The 17,344-nt window shown below is 38.3% G+C and overlaps 1 protein-coding gene across 1 annotated transcript in view; it reads right to left on the bottom strand.

Annotated features, from left to right (window-relative positions):
• Nucleotides 1-16,232, bottom strand: part of LOC114049624 (WD repeat-containing protein 26) — a 44,696-nt gene extending 28,464 nt beyond the window's left edge. Inside the window, exons 1-6 of the mRNA XM_027870899.1 lie at nt 15,787-16,232; nt 13,665-13,764; nt 13,504-13,560; nt 7,065-7,201; nt 2,110-2,207; nt 806-962 (exon numbers count right to left, since the gene is read on the bottom strand). Of these exons, the coding sequence (XP_027726700.1) occupies nt 806-962; nt 2,110-2,207; nt 7,065-7,201; nt 13,504-13,560; nt 13,665-13,764; nt 15,787-16,217 (980 nt within the window). The 5' untranslated portion in view covers nt 16,218-16,232. The remainder of the gene's footprint in view (nt 1-805; nt 963-2,109; nt 2,208-7,064; nt 7,202-13,503; nt 13,561-13,664; nt 13,765-15,786) is intronic.
• Between the last annotated feature and the right edge of the window lie 1,112 nt (nt 16,233-17,344).

Below are 17,344 nucleotides of genomic sequence, written 5' to 3'. Positions count from 1 at the left end.
TTCCTGTGAAATAATAAAATGCTTAGATTAAAAAAAAATCTAAAGCTAAGTACCCATGTAGAGATGTTTATTACAAAATAAGTAAAAATTGTGTTTTTTTTAAATCACAATGCTTGCCTGCATCATTTTTTCAGTAGCTTATGTAGGTTCCTCATTTACAAAAAGTCTATGGCCCTCACACTTAACCTTATTACTTCTGTCCTTCCTGTTTAAGCTACTTTCATCATATCTTTGATCATCTTTGGCAAAAGAAATGGACTATGTGTACTGCAGCTGTTCCCCTTCGTCCACTAGACCCAAATTATTTCCTTCCTGGGGTTTAAAAGATTTCACAATTTGTTTTTCAGTATCTCAACTACTCTAATGACACTTTAACTTTAGAGGTCATGAAATATGCTCCTGCTTCACTAATAATTAAAAGAATCCCAGACTGAAGGACAATTTTACATTCTTCTAAGTTAAATTATTTGCACACATAGCTGATAGCAAAATATTCCTCAAAATAATACAGGAAGCAACATAATGCTAATTGCTACGCTGAGATTGTGACTTTATAGTTAACTGTGGACAGTAATCAAACTAATAGTCAAACCTGGGGGGTGGGGGTGAGGGACACAGAGAACATTTTAAAATAGTCATTCTAATTTTTTTGTATGTTAGAATAAACAGTAATTCAGTTAAGAATTTCTAGCTTCAAGGAACTCCAGTTCACATGTTTCTAACAGTATTAAAAAGGAAAATGGGATTACTTATAAAAAAGATTTTAAATCAAATCTTGGAGTAGTAGAAATGGTTTTCCTCTTACCTACTACAAACATGATCTATAAGCAGCGACACAGAATCTAGATTATTATCAAGTTTGGTATTGTGATATAGGCACCGATCCCTCTGTAGCTCCACAGCTTGACGTAGCAAAGTCTGTAAACGCCTTGGGGGAAGCATCACTGATGGTGGCAAATAAGCTTAATAAAACAAACAAGAGTTTATTTTCAGTCAGTCAGTCAACAAGCATTTCTTAAGAGCTAAGGGCTGGGAAGACAATTGAAAACAACTCCTTTTTTCAAGGCGTTTATGTTCTAACAGGGGAGACAATGTAAATAATATGGCCTCTATAATACAAAATAAAGCAATATAAGGGGGGAGCCATTAGCAACTACGGGAGGGATCAGGAAATATCTTTTTCTGTTTTTTTTTTTTTTTTTTAAAGAGACTTGCTCAATATCTTCTGACTTTTCATCCTCAGTTAATCATTATCAAAATTATGGTATTTATGTCAAGCCACCCAGAACTTTTGAGTATAAACATTTTGTTTTCATGACTACCTATCAAATTTTGTCTACAATTGTAAGGACACTAGAATTCATTTGGAAAGAAAGTTCACATTTCTTTAGGTTTTCTTAAAAAAAAAATTAGCTAATAAATAAATAGTAAATAAGGGATAATGGCTATTCTCAAAAGTTTGGGAAGCATCTCCACTGAGATACCCAGCAAGGACTGACTCAAAAGGATGAAATTCCAGGTCCCAACAAACTACAACTATCCCAGATATTGTGTATAAAACCTATCCTAATATAAAATACCACTGCTCCCACAACCTCTGACACTGCTGCTAATTCTACTCCTACCCTTAAACGTCCTACACCTTCCCAACTCTGCTGGTCTCATGGACTTCAAGAAACATTCTTGGTACCTAGACCTCCCAACTTCACAAAAAAAGGCTGTGGGAACCCTTGATTTGCCTGGAAATGGCAAGAAAAAAGCTTTTTACAAAAAAGTTAAATTTGTAAGAATGAAGCATCCTATTGGGCCCATTTATTCCTAGTAATGATTTTACATTTTTTGAAATACCGCCCCCCCCCCCCCCAAATAAGCATTTGCCTAAAGGTGGGGAGGGAGATGTAACTTTGCTATTTTATCCCTGTACTTTAGGAATAAGCATGTTAAACTGATGTGGCCTAAGGAGTCTACCTATTAAACAAGCCCTCCCTCATCCCCTCAGTGGTAAGCCATTTTAAGTTTTACCAATCAAAAACCTTACTAAAGAGTCCAAGTCAATTTTAGTTTTAGGAAATAGATGTTGCTATCAGATACTAAAAAAAAAAATCTTACTCTGGAGTTTATCCAAAAGTTTAGATCGAGAAGCTGTTCCTTTGCCTTCCCATTCTGCTTTTGCACGTAAGTCTTCTGCATGGCTACACATCAGATACCTATAAATGAGACAGTAGAAGTAGCTAACACCAATTTCTTTTTGGGATTAAAAATAATAAAAATATAGCACCTATGCAACCAACTTTATCTCAGAAACAGAAAGAGGAGAAAATGACTAGCTACGTCACAATCCATTAATATATGACCTTGGTATCTTGGCATATAATTTTGAACCATTAAAACACACGTGCTGAAAACACAAAACCAGAAAATCTCTCCAAGAGGGTATTACAAAGTATTCAACCTTTAAGCAAAGGCTTGATTGACTAGGTAATGTGGTACAGTGAATAAGACATTAGCTTAGACTTAGGTAACCAAGATTCAGCAAGTCACAACCTCTCAGAGCATCATGTTTTCTAATCCGTAAAATGGGGATAAAAACTTGTACCACACCAAATTCACAGGTTTGCTGTCCATCTTAATATGAGCTTTGTGTGAACCCTTCACACAACTAAAGGGTTGCAGGGGCTCAACTCAAGGCTTCCAGGAACAAAGCTCAGGGACTGCTTCATTACTCACTAGATAAACTGATGGACACATAGTAAAGTTCTAGGGAAACAAATCAAGGCCTTTTGATTTTAACTGTGCCCCTGACCTGGTTCTTGGTGTTCTATACTGTAGAAATGACTTTCAAGTGATGGAAGTTAAATAGAAAAAAAAGGAGATCTAGACAACATTAGGTCATATGAAGCATTCTGCTACTATGGGGACTCTGTTTACAATTTATTAAGTGCCTACTACATGTCAGGCACTGTGCTAGACTGGGGATGGGGGTACAAGCACAGAGAGAAATAATCCCAACACATAATGAGGTCATATTTTAATGGGGGAAATAACAAGTAGATATAAAACGTACATAAAAATGAAATAAATACAAATATATGAGTAGTTAAATTCTTCAAGGTAGTTTAGGAGAGATGACACCACCAGCTGGGGAGATCATGAAAGGCTTCAGGTAGGATATGGTGCATCTTAAAGGAAAACAAGTATCCTACGAGGTAGAGGTAAGGAAAGTGGATTCTAGGCTTGGAGGACAGCTAGGTCAAAGGCATGGAGACAGGATAGAGTATTGTGATTGAAGAACAGAGGGAGGGTCACTTTGGCTCAATTACAGAAGGCAAGAAGGAGAATAATGTTCAATGAGGCTGGAAAGAAGGGTTGGGGTCAGAGTTTGAGGAGCTTTCAGAACTAAACAAAAGTTTTATGTTTCATTCTAGATGCAACAGGAAACCAATGGAGTTGGTCAAATCTATGTTAAAGAAAAACTATTTTGGTAATATGTTGGATGTAGTGGTGAAAGACTTGAGGCAAAGAGACCAATGGGAAGGCCAATAAAATCATCTAGGCAGGAGATGATGAGGCGCTCTATGGTGGTAGCTGTGTGAAGAGGTTGGATATAAGTGATGTTGTGAAGGCAGAAACAGTAATATCTGACAACTAATTGGATATGTGGGATGAAAGACTGAAGGGTTAAAGATATTGGAAGAATGACAGTGTCTTTGATAAAAATAGGAAAGCTTGGAAAAGGCAGAATTTAGGGGGATAGACTGTGAGCTCAATTTTAGACATGTTGAATTTAAGACATCATCAGGAAATTCAGTTTGAATTGTCTAATAGGCAATACTGGTGATCCAAACTCAAGAGAGGGAATGTGCTGCACTAGATATGTAAATATAGATGCCATCTACATAAAGATGACAGTTAATCTCCATGGGAGTTGATGAGATTACTAATAGTATACACACACACACACACACACAAAAATAAAGACCAACAGCAAGTGTCAGTGGGGATGGGGGGTGAAGAGGGTGTGTAGTGTGTAACATAGATGAAGAACCAGTAAAAGAAACAGAGAAGCTAGAGAGGTAGAAGACCTGGAGATAGTAGTGTCACAAGAGAGACTATGCAGAAGACAGTGGTCAAGTGTCAAATGCAGTAGACAGCTCAGGAAGAACAAGGAATGAGGAAAAAGACCATCATATTTGGCAATTATGAGATCACTGATAACTTCGAAGAGGAGATTTTCAGTTTAGTAATGAGGATAAAAGCTAGAAAAGAGGAAAGTCAATAGAGGTAGTGAGAGAAGACAACTTTTTCAAGAGTTAGGCTGAGAAAAGGAGACATAAAGGATAATAGGATCAAGTGAAGGTTTGTTTTTTTTTTTTTTGTAAAAGGATGGGGGAGACTTGGACTTGTTTGAAGGCAGATCAAGAACAATAAGCAAGTACCATGATAATAAATGGGTAAGAATTAAAGGGAAGATTTGAAGTCTAAAACTAAACTTAAAAATCCTTTGATTTCCAGAAATGCTTATTAAATGAGAATTCACCTACAACAACATCTTCCAGATCTAAATTACTACAGTTAGAAGTGATAAATATAAACAAATTACTGGGTAACAACAGTGTGAGGTCTAACCTATAACAATACAACTAAGTTGTCCTGCTTAGATAAAATCATTTAGTCCAATAAGAATTTATTAAGCACTTGCTTTAATCAAGGCATTGCTTGATGCAAGGAATACTCAAAGTGAAAAAGTCTCTGCTCTCAAGGAATGGCATTCTACTAATCTAATAATGGAAATAAATAGTATGAATGCAATGGAATATTATCATTCCACAAGAAATGATGACATGAAAATGGTTCCAGAGAATCCTAGGAAGAAACATGAACAGATGTAGAATGAAGTAAGAAGAACTACAACAATTGATAAAATAACAATATAAAGAGAAACTGAAAGATTTAAGATCTAAAATCAATGTAATAACAAACTACTATTTCAGAGCATCAATGATAAAGATTGTCACCCACCTGCTGACAAAGAGGTGAGAAAGCAAGATATCAAATGAGATGTGCATTTTTGGACAGAGCCAATGTGGCAATCTGTTTTGCTTAACCACATACACACACACACACACACACACACACACACACACACACACACACACTCCATATGTGTGTGTGTGTGCGCGCGTGTGTGTGTGTGTTACAAGGAGCTTTTCTTTTCTTTTTCAAACATGAGGGAAGGTAGAGGTAAATCCTCCTCTCCCTTCAGAAAGTAAGCCAGAAATCACAGACAAAAAGGATAGATTTGAAAGTTATATGTTGAATTTATTATATGTTTTTAAAAAGCAAGTTCTACACAATAGAGGTTCCAAGTTTCATATACAACACTCTACTGTTCTACAATGTATATGGAAATGCTTATTTTATTTGATTTTTGCCAAGTTCAGAATAAAAAAAAAATTTTTTTTAATTAAAAAAATACCAGCCGCTTTTCTTGTAAGTTACAATTAAGTTTGTGTTTGTAAAGTACTTCAATTTTTAAAAAGGCTTATCTTTCACTTAGAGTTTGAATATTTAGGCATTCCTCATTAGTAAGATATAGGTTAAGATACCTTCAGTGCTTATGATCAGTGAATAACACATTTTCCAAGTAGTATCTCAAATAGATAGACTCAAACTACTAGAAAAAAAGGAACTAAATAACTGGGTTTATTTTCAAAAAACAGAAGGAAGCAAATTACAAAATGTGGTTTTATGGCTGCTATTTGATTTTAAATGATTTACTTATTAATACTTTTTGAGAAAACGGTTCACAATTTTCTTATTTCAAAAGTTCTTTCTAAGTCTGTTATATTTGGTAAATAAACATTCAGTTTTCCGTATTCACTGGGGCAGCTAGGTGGCACAGTGTGATAAGAGTGCTGGCCCTAAAGTCAGGAGGATCCGAGTTCAAATTTGGCCTTAGACACTTACTAGCTGTGTGACCCTGGACAAGTTACTTAATCCTGTTTGCCTCAGTCCTTCATCTGTAAAATGAGATGGAGAAGGAAATGACTAACCACTCCAGTACCCTTCCCAAGAAAATCCCAAATGGGGTCATGAAGAGTCAAGACATGACTGAAAAATGACTGAATTTGAACATCGCAGTATTTAAGTCAATGTCTATTTATGGGGAAATACTACATGAAAGATGGTCAGGAAAACTAACTAACTAAATAAATTAAAACTCTAGGGGCAGCTAGGTGGCACAGTGGACAAAGCTCCGGCCTTGGAGTTAGGAAGACCTGGGTTCAAATGCAGCCTCAGACACTTGACACTTACTAGCTGTGTGACCCTGGGCAAGTCACTTAACCCTGATTGCCTCACCAAAAAAAAAATAAAATAAAATAAAATGAAAGATGGCCAGAGTCAGTAAAGCTGGGTTCTAATTTAAGACTTGCTACCTATAAATAACCTTTGCCAAGTTATTTAATCTCATTAAGCTTTAGTTTTCTCAAAATGCTAAAAAATTAAATTAGACGATCTATAAAGTTCCTTTAGTTCTAAACAATTGTAAGCACAATTAAATTAGAAAACTTGCAATACAGAATTTTTTTAAAATTCACGAATGCTGAGTTGTAAATATGACATCTTGTAGAGGTCTTCTGACTTAAGGGAACTAACCATAGCATTAACAAGTCCAGTAGAATTTGCTTTGCTCTAAGATGAGAAACTTTGTATTTCTATGAACTTTGGCAAGTTTGTGGTTGTGTACTCTAATGATAAAAAACGAGAATTGGTCAAATTATGCCATATCACAGGATTTACAAAAGAATATGAAATGATTTTCTGTAGGCAATCTTCTCTCACCCATTTAACAAAACTTTATCCTAACATGAAATGCTTCCTCAGATGAAGGCAATGGTCTACACAAAGGCAAAGACAAGAAACAACTTCCTATCACAGGGAGAAAATTCCATAAAATTATCTTAGAATTTCCAAATACTCCAAGCACTCAGAGAAAGTATATAACTATAATCTTGTATCGTAAGACTCCCCCAAAACAGAGCTCATGAACTAGACATTCTTACCCACTGAGGACATGAATTCGTTCTGTATTGTATTTCAAGGGCGTCAATTCGCAGCGTAGAACTTGAAGAGCCTCCAGGACCTTGCCATCCTCCAGGTATTCCAGGTACTTCTGCTGCAGCAGCAAAAACTTCATCCTCTGACATGACAGAAAGCAGCAGTCAGGGAAAAGGGTTGATGGAAGTTTCAGACAATGTTTGTGCCTAAACAGAACAGTAGAAACCATTCTACTATGCCCTTTGAAAATAAAACTTTACATAAAAGTTTCATGATTTTTAAAAAAAGGTCTTGGTTCATTAAAATCTCCCAGTTACTTCTATCCTTTGTTGAAGCAGCTTACCTACTTATGAAACCTAGAAAACAGATGCCTTTCCAGGTCAAGGCTAATGGATATTTTATTCAATCCCACACTTCAATAAAAGAACTTTTAAATGTTACTTCCAAGACTCAAAAAGATTTCAGCTACACATAACATAAAACTACCTAAAAATTACAACTATACTAGATTGCCTCAGGAGTCTTAAAGGAGGACCTGGATGACTTGTGGATGTTGTAGAGGCAATAATTTGGAATATATGACCTTAGAACTTCCATTAAAATTAAGACTGATTTTTAAGCTCAGTAACCACCTTCCTTCCCCCAAATCAAACGAATATCTTATTTCAGGCTGTTTACTTCTAAGGAAAAAAACAATTTAACTTTTTATGTTTAGGAGTTTCTCTAATTACATTAATGTTCGGAAATGGGTTTTTTTATATTAGATAAGACTAAAGAAAAACATGGTAACCATCTCCAATCATTTGAAGGGCTGTAAGAAAGAGGGTGTAGGGCCAGTGAGGTGGCACTGTGGATAGAGCACTGGCCCTGAAGTCAGGAGGACCTGAATTCAAATCCGGCCTCAGACCAGACACTTGACACTTACTGGCTGTGCGACCCTGGGCAAGTCACTTAACCCCAATTGCCTTAAAAAAAAAAAAAAAAAAAAAAAAAGAGGGTATACATTTGTGGTTCGAGGAGAGAACTAGGACTAACAGAAAAAAGTGAGACTTTTGGCTTAACCTAAGAAACCATTTCCTAGGAATTACAGCCCTAGAACAGTAGCTGAAGTGAGAGCTTCTTGTTAGTGAAAGTGTTTAAATAGTGGATGTATGACCTTCTTTCAGCTGTTGTAGAAAGGGTTTCTGAACTGAGCAGAAAAGATAAACCTTGAGGTCCCTTACAACTTTGTAATGAAGACTGGAATCTTGACTGCTGTTCCCTCTAACACTGAAAATATTCTGGAGGAAAGCAAAAAAACAAAAACAAAAACAAACAGAAAAAAACCCAACAAAAAACCCCTACAAAAACTCAAGGTGTTTTTTTTTTTAAAGAAGGATAAACTATTTGTACTATGAAGTCATATTTTCACAAATTTGCATTTAGGTTTTGAATTTTTTCTCAATATTGTTTACTTTATCATAAGTTTCACTTTTAGCTTATTAGCTACTAATAACCCCCCCCCCAAATCTTTTTGGCAAAATTGAGAAGGCATGAAAACACTTCTACTAACATAAAATTTAGTATTTTAAACCCTAAATTCAACTTTAAGAACTATCAATTGAATGAAACCTTTAATTATGTAATGCTACTTTTTGAAAGTAGGCAGAAAATGTTACTGACATTTAGTGACTCCAATGAACTAAAATCCACTTAAAAATATTAACATAAAAATCTTAAAGGACATGATAGCTATTTTTTTTAAGGCAATTGGGGTTAAGTGACTTGCCCAGGGACACACAGCTAGTAAGTGTCAAGTGTTTGGTCTGAGGCTAAATTTGAACTCAGGTCCTCTTGACTTCAGTGCTGGTGCTCTACCCACTGCGCCACTTAGTTGCCCCATGATAGCTATTTTCTCTTTTGGTAAATGCTTATTACTAAAAATACAAAACTACACTGCTATCAAAATAGTGTGATAAATATACATAGTTTAATTATGGTAAGTCTTTGAAAAAAAATCAGAAAATGACAACCACATGAAAATTTTTGTAACTCTAGAACTATTACACTTACCAAATTCTATTCGGTATGTAAACAAAAGCTAGGCCGGCTTATTGAATATACTTTAAAGGTATAGATTAAATTACTAAAGTACACTGTTGTACATACAATCTGAAGTTAAGCTTTAAATGTTAAACAACTTTAGTACTGCTGAACTATTAATAAATTGCTTTTCACAGGCAAAAACAGCATATAAAACTGAGGGGTTTAACATAAAAGGGAGTTATTTCTTACAACTATCTTCTGAACAAAGCTTTATTTTTAAAATAGCTATCATTTATAAACACTTTTAATGTTTGCAAAGCACTTATATATATCTTATTTGATTCTCATAACTCAATGGAGAAATTTGTAATTCCATTTATCAACACATTGTTAAAAGTTCAGTTGGTATGACAAACTCCTTTTACTATTTGAAGAATACCTACTGTTGGAGACATACTTGTTTTCAGATTTTTCATTTCAATTTCACGCCTAACTTGCCAACATTGTGTTAAATTCTTCATTCAGCTTTCTTGGCTCATAAGAATTTCTGATAAACAGGCATATTTCATTTTTCTAGCATTCATATTAGGGTTCCTCCCTCACAAATCTTTTAAGTGACAGTTTTAATCTACCCCAAACATTAGACATTTCCCCCCATTTTTCTCCACAGAGATGCTGATATAATTGCAACTCAATTTTCAAGTGACAGAAGTGGAGCAGGAAAAAAGTAAGTAAAACTTCAAGTGAGGCTATGTCAATATTTTTCTATAGATAACGTGGGGAAGATATAAAAGCAGGTCAAGAAGATCTGTCTCTATGAGTCACTTTGTCCACAGTTAGTGCAAAGAGAATCCTGAAACAGATACTAAAGCATCATTTTGGACACAGAAACTCTGGTAATGTGCTATTGGTCAAACACATTAAGACATCTGTTTAGGAACATGCTTTCTTTGTAAAACTTGTTTACTTGAATCAAAAATATAATTTCTAAAAAATGTACAATAAAAGCATTTACATAGAGCTGGGCAGTTGGGAAAGGGAGAATATAAAGGAGAACTAATACTATAATCTCAAGAATTATACCACTGGCACATTTTAAGCACACATTTAAAATGGCTCAAGTGTAAAACTCAAGCCCAGTGATGTAGTATTCCATTTGATAACATAGCAGATATTGAGCAGGCCTTGAAACCAGGACCCCCTGGATCCAAGTCCTATCTCTGACTAGTCACTTAATGTCCCAATGCTCTAGGCAAATGCCTAAGATTCTGAGTTGCAGAGAAGGTTCCTCTGTGCATTAGTAGAGGGAGTTTCCTATACCAATGAAGCCAAAGGTTCAGTCCCTATCCTAAACTCTTCCCCAGGGTGGCTTTTAAAATAATGTTGATTAGTGGATTCTGAATACGTCAAATTGAAGCTCACTAAGTGGGTAAAGGCCTTATCCACGGTATCAATTTTTCCCAGAGCTAAGGTAGTATAGCTGTATTCCTTTTATTTATCTTTCCAATTTCTGATCAGACTGATCAGATCACACTTCTGATGCTATTTGTGGAAGGAAGAATGTGGTATACCACTTCAATCCAGCAAAGTCTACCTTTGTTCTACTGATATCTGATTAATCAAACCAGTAGGAAATCTAGTATTACAAAACAGCTCTTCAAGCTGTTTAATACATATTTTTAAAAGAAAAATTTTAAATGTAACACTTTAAATTTTGTAGAAAAAATTATTTGCATTACTTTTGTGCCCTCAATATTATTTAGATAATTTCCTCAACATATTACAGTATATTTCTATTATAACTTACTAAAAAATTCAAATAGTATACAATCCCTAACAAGTAAAACAACCACCAATATAAGGAAATGACAGGTAGTCATCTCAGTGGTAATACCTTAATGAAATGGTAATACCTTAATGGAATGGAAAGGGATGTAAAGAAAAATAAAAACTCTAAAAGTTGATTGTGGCAGTAACAACTCACAAAGCAGATTTCAAAAGCAGAACTTAAGTACTCAGTGAAAAATTTATTAATGCCTACAGTTATACTAAAAAAGCTTAATTCTCTGTTATACTAATGTAGTTCTAATGCTGTAGCTACATCTGACACACAACACTGGAGATGGTAAAATGGATTTAATCAGTCTGATTAGTTTCTTGTGGGCATGTTTTATTAAAGATGAGATATAGGACTGAGGTATTTGGCATTGGGGGAGGTAGTACAAGATACCAAGTAACAGGCAAAGCTAGGATAAATAAGCAGATGCTTTCTTTCCACCTCACACCAAACACAAGTTAACTACAACGCCTCATGTTCTGAAGCAGTCTCTTCTATATAACTTAACAGTGAAGCTGAACTGCTGCAGAATTTTTATATAGAATTCAAGACAAATGTTAAGTATCTATGTGTAAAAGCATGGTCCCTAAGGCAGTATTTAATGTTTAAATTTAAGAGCTGAACTTTTTAATTTGATAAAAGTCCTCTTAGTTAACTACCTTCAAATCTGCTCACACAAAACTCTCAAACAAGCCTAGACATATCTGAAGCCAAACTATAATGCTATTCAATCAGGTCTGAGAGAATAAAAACCAAATGTTGTGACTAAAATTGTTTTAATTGGATATATAAGGTTGTCAGGAATAATATATTTTAAAAAAATCTACATTTAAAGCTTATAATCACTTTTTGCTTAAGTTAGGCCAAAAATCACAAAACTGCTCTCACAATCCACAATTTCCATTTTAAAAGACTTGAAATATCAAGCTGAATTCCAAGGTATCATTATAAATATGATGGAAATCATATTAACATTTTTATCTTTCCATTGTGGGATTAAGTAACTGATTATATATATATTCTAGACTAACAATCCATAATTCTACTTACTGAATGTTAAAGAATCAAGTCCTCTTTTTCTGTCAACAAGTTGCCTTAATAGGCTTATCTTTGATTTAACAATTCAATTTGCAAATTGTTATTATTAAATACATTTACTTAGTGACTTTGCAGTCCTAAATACCAAATTTTGGAAGCAATCATAATTTGTTTTAAGATTTTAAGATATGAAACCTTACATTTTCTTCAATGCTAGTCTCTTCATATTTGAAAAATTTACAAATAGGAAATATTTTTTATAAATATCTTTAAACCACTAATCTCAGAACCATTTTCTAATATAGCTTCTCTCATATTACATGATTACATTTACTTAAATTCAAAACCCAACAAATCTAGCAGGTTAATAGGCCAAAGAAGTTATAAAATTGACCCAATTTAAATAAAAATAATATAATCTTCACTTACTAATGTTTAACAAACAGCTGTTTTCCCTACTTCCTGTTCTTTTTCCATCCCCTCCCCCACTGGACAGGAAACTGCTTTTTGACAACAAATGAATCAGCCAGAAGTCTAAAGCAAGCAGCCACCAGCTGATTCTTCTTTGAAGTTTACAATCACAGGCACTTCAAAAAACTATTTTTCCCCTTCCTCAAACACCTACTTAAGAATTAATGCCTGATTATTATAATAGATATTAAAATATATGATAATTTCTGAAAATGGTCCAACTCCCAATTTGATCTTATGTCAGAAAGGACCAGTGAACACAGCATTAATATTCATATCTGCACAAAAATCACCAGACAACTCTCATACAAATTTCAAACTTTTACACTGTAAATTCACACAACTAGATTACTTGAATGGAACTGGGTGATCATAACCCAATGATTGGTTTGAATTAACACACATGACTTTTCTTTAAAATAAAAAGCTTAAAAAAAAAGGACAAAACTTCTTTATCCAATCTATCCTATGTCTGCTTTTCTTTCCTCAAAGAAGCCACATACACATGTAATATCCTTCCTTCTTCACTCCCAAAATATATTCAATATTAAGCCTTTAAACATTAAAATAAAAATTTGCATATCTTCCCTGACTTTGAATATCTAAACACATGACAGTGATTTAAAATTTCTTAGCATAAATGCTGAAAATTTGACAACTTTGGCATAATTTTTATATGTAGAGCAAAAAGATTAATTCAAAGATATTTTCGAGATAAGCATTTTTTTAAAAAAGTTCAGATTTTATAGCACAATGAAGACTGACTATCCTATAACTTTAATACACACAATATAGTTCCAGGCAAATCAATCTTTCTAGGCATCTGCAAAATGAGGGGGCTATACTTGATGATCTAATGGACACTTAAGTGCCTGTGTCAGGCACTGTTCTAGGCGCTCTAGATACAAAGACAAAAATTACATAAGTTATGTTATAGAGGTGGCAGATGCCCTAAGTTATTACTGAGACCATTCTGCTTACTAAAATTAGCATAAATGCAGAACTAAGAACAAAAGTGTATTTACCACAATTATTCCCAACAACGTTTGAGAGATTTCAAGTGCGCCTCTTACCACAATAGCATGAGGAGAATGCACTAAAGACTTAAGTTCATTCAGGTCGTTTTCTGCCTGCAAAAATTGATATAAAAGAGAGAAAAACAAAAGTGTTATGATATGCACATCAGATGTATAACTTTAACAGCAGTTATACAGTTCCATATGCCCTACTTTACCTTATCCCAGTCTCCTTCCATGACATGATTTCGGAATTTGGTAGCAGAAGGATGTTCTAAACGACATCCTGACTCTTGCATGAGGAGATCAACTGTCTGGCTGCAGGAGAGATACAGTGTAAAAAGACCTGACCAACTTCAGGGTTTTACTTTTCCAAATACACCAATACCTATGCAACAGTGTGAATTTTTTCCCCAAAAGAACTAATTTTATTTTATTTTATATTTTTTAATTATAAAGTGACAAAAAAAAAATCCTTACAAGCTCAAATTTGCTGAGCTACACACACTGGAGCAATCTCCTACATCCACATTGGGGCAAAAGGTTAAAAAACTTGTACACAGTTTCAAAATAAGTTTATTTCCCTCAGTTTTGCCACTTAAAATATGAATACTTTGAGAAAATAAAAGTTTTAAAATATAACATTTGTTGCAATCAAGTGGCCATCGGGAAAAGTAGGAAACCACCTAGCTATATTGTCACTATTTTAAATAAAATTACTGTACTACACAAATTGCTCTCAGTAATGTCTAGTATTAAAATTCTCCCAAACACATTCAAGCTTTGTGTCTGCATCAACACTTTATGAGGTCAATTTATTAAAAAATTTTTAAAAAGCAAAACAAAATCATCCCCCACCTTTCTAACTAAAAATAGCAAATTTACTATGCTGTAGGCTCCAAACAGTCACGAGTTATTTTCTCCCTCTGCTGTCAGCTTGCCTGATTTCAGTAATACATTACATTTACTAAGCTCATTTAATACGAAATCCATCTTTATCATAGTCTGTGAAATCTTCTCTCATGGCAAACAGTTCCTTTTGGGAGCTAGGGGAAGAGGAGATAAATATGGCTGTTTGGCTTCTTATATGTGGCTTGTTCCTTCAGTCTTGTTTTGTTATTTCAAAAGTCCTAATTTACCAGTTTAACATTTTCTTGTTTTAGTGGATTTTTTCCCACTTCTGTTAATCTTTAAGCAAAATACATCAGACCTCTAAGTATGGCTTGTGTCGATGCACTTATGTCACTTTTTAGAAGTTCTTATTTCTTCCTCAAACAAATCTATAAATCAAAAACTACACAGTGGCAAGCCCAAAGGCTTATTTTAATCTAAGCTTCGCAGCCAGGAAACTTTGACTGCTGGAGGTGGTTTTTTCTTTTTTTTGTGTGTGTGTGTGTGAGTCTCCTTTAGGTCCTGCCCCTTCCACCTCCTCCACCATTCTCAATAGCTTTCAGTCTCTAGAAGATCCCTTCCCCCGCTCCGTGGGCTTTTCCTTTATTGATGTGTAAACAAACTGATAGCAGTTTGTGGACAAGGTTAGACCCCTTCACCCTCTCTCTGGGGTGCATCAAGCCACCTAGACTAGAAAACAAGTGGTCAGATCAGATATCCCTTCCCAAACACGTATCTATCTTACTGATAATAATCAGGATTTGACAGTAGTTTGTGGCCTGTGTCCTTAACACACAAAGCTTCACAAATGACACAAACATGTCTCCTCTGCGCCATTATTCCTGTTTGATTTCCTCAGCAACTCTTCTTTCCAATTGACCACAACCACCAGCTGTACACCCTCCTAACCCACCCCCTCCCGTCCCCTCAATAACCCAAACACTTGTGGGTGTCCAGCTTCTCTGGTTGGTAACCATGCTCTGGTCTCGTCCTCTATGGGAGAAGCTTCTCCCTGGGTTCACAACACAGAAGTCTAAAATATACTCCGAAGGCCAAGTCCTCCAAGATTCATTATTTCCACCAGATCTGGTCCACTCCTCCCCTTCCCCCAGCATTTTTATACATCTGTCTTTACCGACGGATAATTAAGTTCCAATGGGGGTAGTTTGTGGTGGTGGTGGGGGTGGTGGTGGGGGAGGGGGAAAGCTGGGAGGAATTCAAGGCCTGGCTCTGCGAGTCGTAATTTGCTAGTCTTTCAGTCTCTCCGTCTGATTGTCTCCTCCTCCCGGAGTCTGTCTGTCTCACCCGGAGTCTCCCTAGGCAGAACTCCATCCCGGGGCCGTCCGTCAGTCTCACCCCTTCTAGGTCTCTTCTCTCCAGCCTTCCCCTGCGCCCCGCGCCCCCCGCCCCCCGCCCCTGAATCACCAGCTCTCTTCAACAAATACTTACTTGAGCCCTAAGCCATGCAAGTGCTGTCCTATTAACCTAATCACATCCTCATCTGACTGGGAGAGTCTCTTCTTCTTTTTCAGGCTACTGCCCAGCTCCGAGGCGGCCACAGCCGAGGAAGACGCAGCCGTGGTGGCCGAGGTGGCCGCGGCGACAGCGGACGAGGCGGAGGCCGCCCCGCCGGGGACCCCGTTATTGACATTCAGGCTGTTGCTATTGTTGCTGGCGGCGGAGGGGGCAGAGGGCAGGAGCCCATTGGCGTGGGCCAGATCCCCCCCGGACGAAGTCGACGAGGGGGACGACTCCCCGTTCTGGGCCGAGAGGCAGGCGAGCTCCTGGGTCTGTCCCTGGCCCCCACCACCGCCGCCACCTCCTCCGCCGCCGCCGCCGCCTCCTCCTCCTCCTCCTCCTCCTGCCCCGTTGGCCTGCATGATGCTGCCGCTGACCAGGCTGTGGCCGCTACTGCGGTGGGGGGCGGCAGCGGCGGCAGGAGGGGCAGCAGCCGCGGGGAGTCCCACCACTACCACCACGGAGGAGGAGGAGGAGGAGGAGGAAGAGGAGGAGGAGGAGGAGGAGGTGGAGGAGGACGAGGACGACGACGACGACGAGGACGGGGGGGAGAGGCCTGCTCTGCCTGTCGAAGCCCCGGGCTCTCCTGCTCCCTCCGCCGCCGAGGCTCGGGGTTTCTTCCGCGGGGGCGGGGAGGCTCCGCCGGTGTCCGAGTCGGAGGAGGAGGAAGCGGAGGCCAGAGTTTCCTCGCCGAGAGAGGCCGTGGTGGGAAGCCGGTGGGGCGAGGCGGAGGAGGGGAGGAGGGGGACGGGGAGAGGGCCGGGGTGAGGGGGGGAGGGAAGAGGGGACAGGGAAGCGGGGAGGGGGGGTAGGAAGGGGGGGTGAGGAAGAGGAGAAGGATCTGGGCCCTGTCCCCCCCCTCCCGGAGGCAGCTGGGGTGCCGGGCCCGGGGGTCGCTCCCGTAGGGGGGGGGCGCCGCTGGGGCGGCGGCGGCCGCTGCTAGGGAGGGGGGAGCCCGCCGCTGTGCTGAGCCCCGGCGGCGGCAGCAGCGGAGGCAGCTGCCGCCTCTGTCTTCGGGCCCGCTCCGCTCCCTGGTGTGTTGATTCTTCCCCCAGCTGCTGCCTAATGGAGTCCAGGCGCTCGCGTCACAGGAAATGCCTATACTGCCCTCCTCACTCACTTCCGGTGGCAGGTATGGAACCTATAGGGGGGCCTGTCACCCAGCACGTGCGCCAGGGGGCAGGCTCCTGGAGAGTTGGGAGGGAGGGCAGGCCCGAGCAGCCCCCCGGCATTGGCTGGCTGGCAGGGTCCGAGGGCCAAGTTTCTCCCCTTTCTCCCTGTGACTGTGTGTGCAGATGACTAATGGCTCTATGTGTGTGTGTGTGTGTATGTGTATACACACCAGGGTGACCTAGAACATGTAGGATAGGGATGACACTGCAAACATCTCACTGGAGATGAGATGGAGATGGAGAGGCAGGAGAAATTCTGGCTAATGTGTGTTTGTGTGGGGGGGTTGACTTTTCTGTTCTTGGTAGCACAGGTGATG

Source organism: Vombatus ursinus, unplaced genomic scaffold (genome assembly GCF_900497805.2).
Source record: "Vombatus ursinus unplaced genomic scaffold, bare-nosed wombat genome assembly UNPS02014798.1, whole genome shotgun sequence".
In the NCBI taxonomy this organism is placed as follows: domain Eukaryota; kingdom Metazoa; phylum Chordata; class Mammalia; order Diprotodontia; family Vombatidae; genus Vombatus; species Vombatus ursinus.
This window is presented reverse-complemented; position numbering and strand designations above follow the sequence as displayed.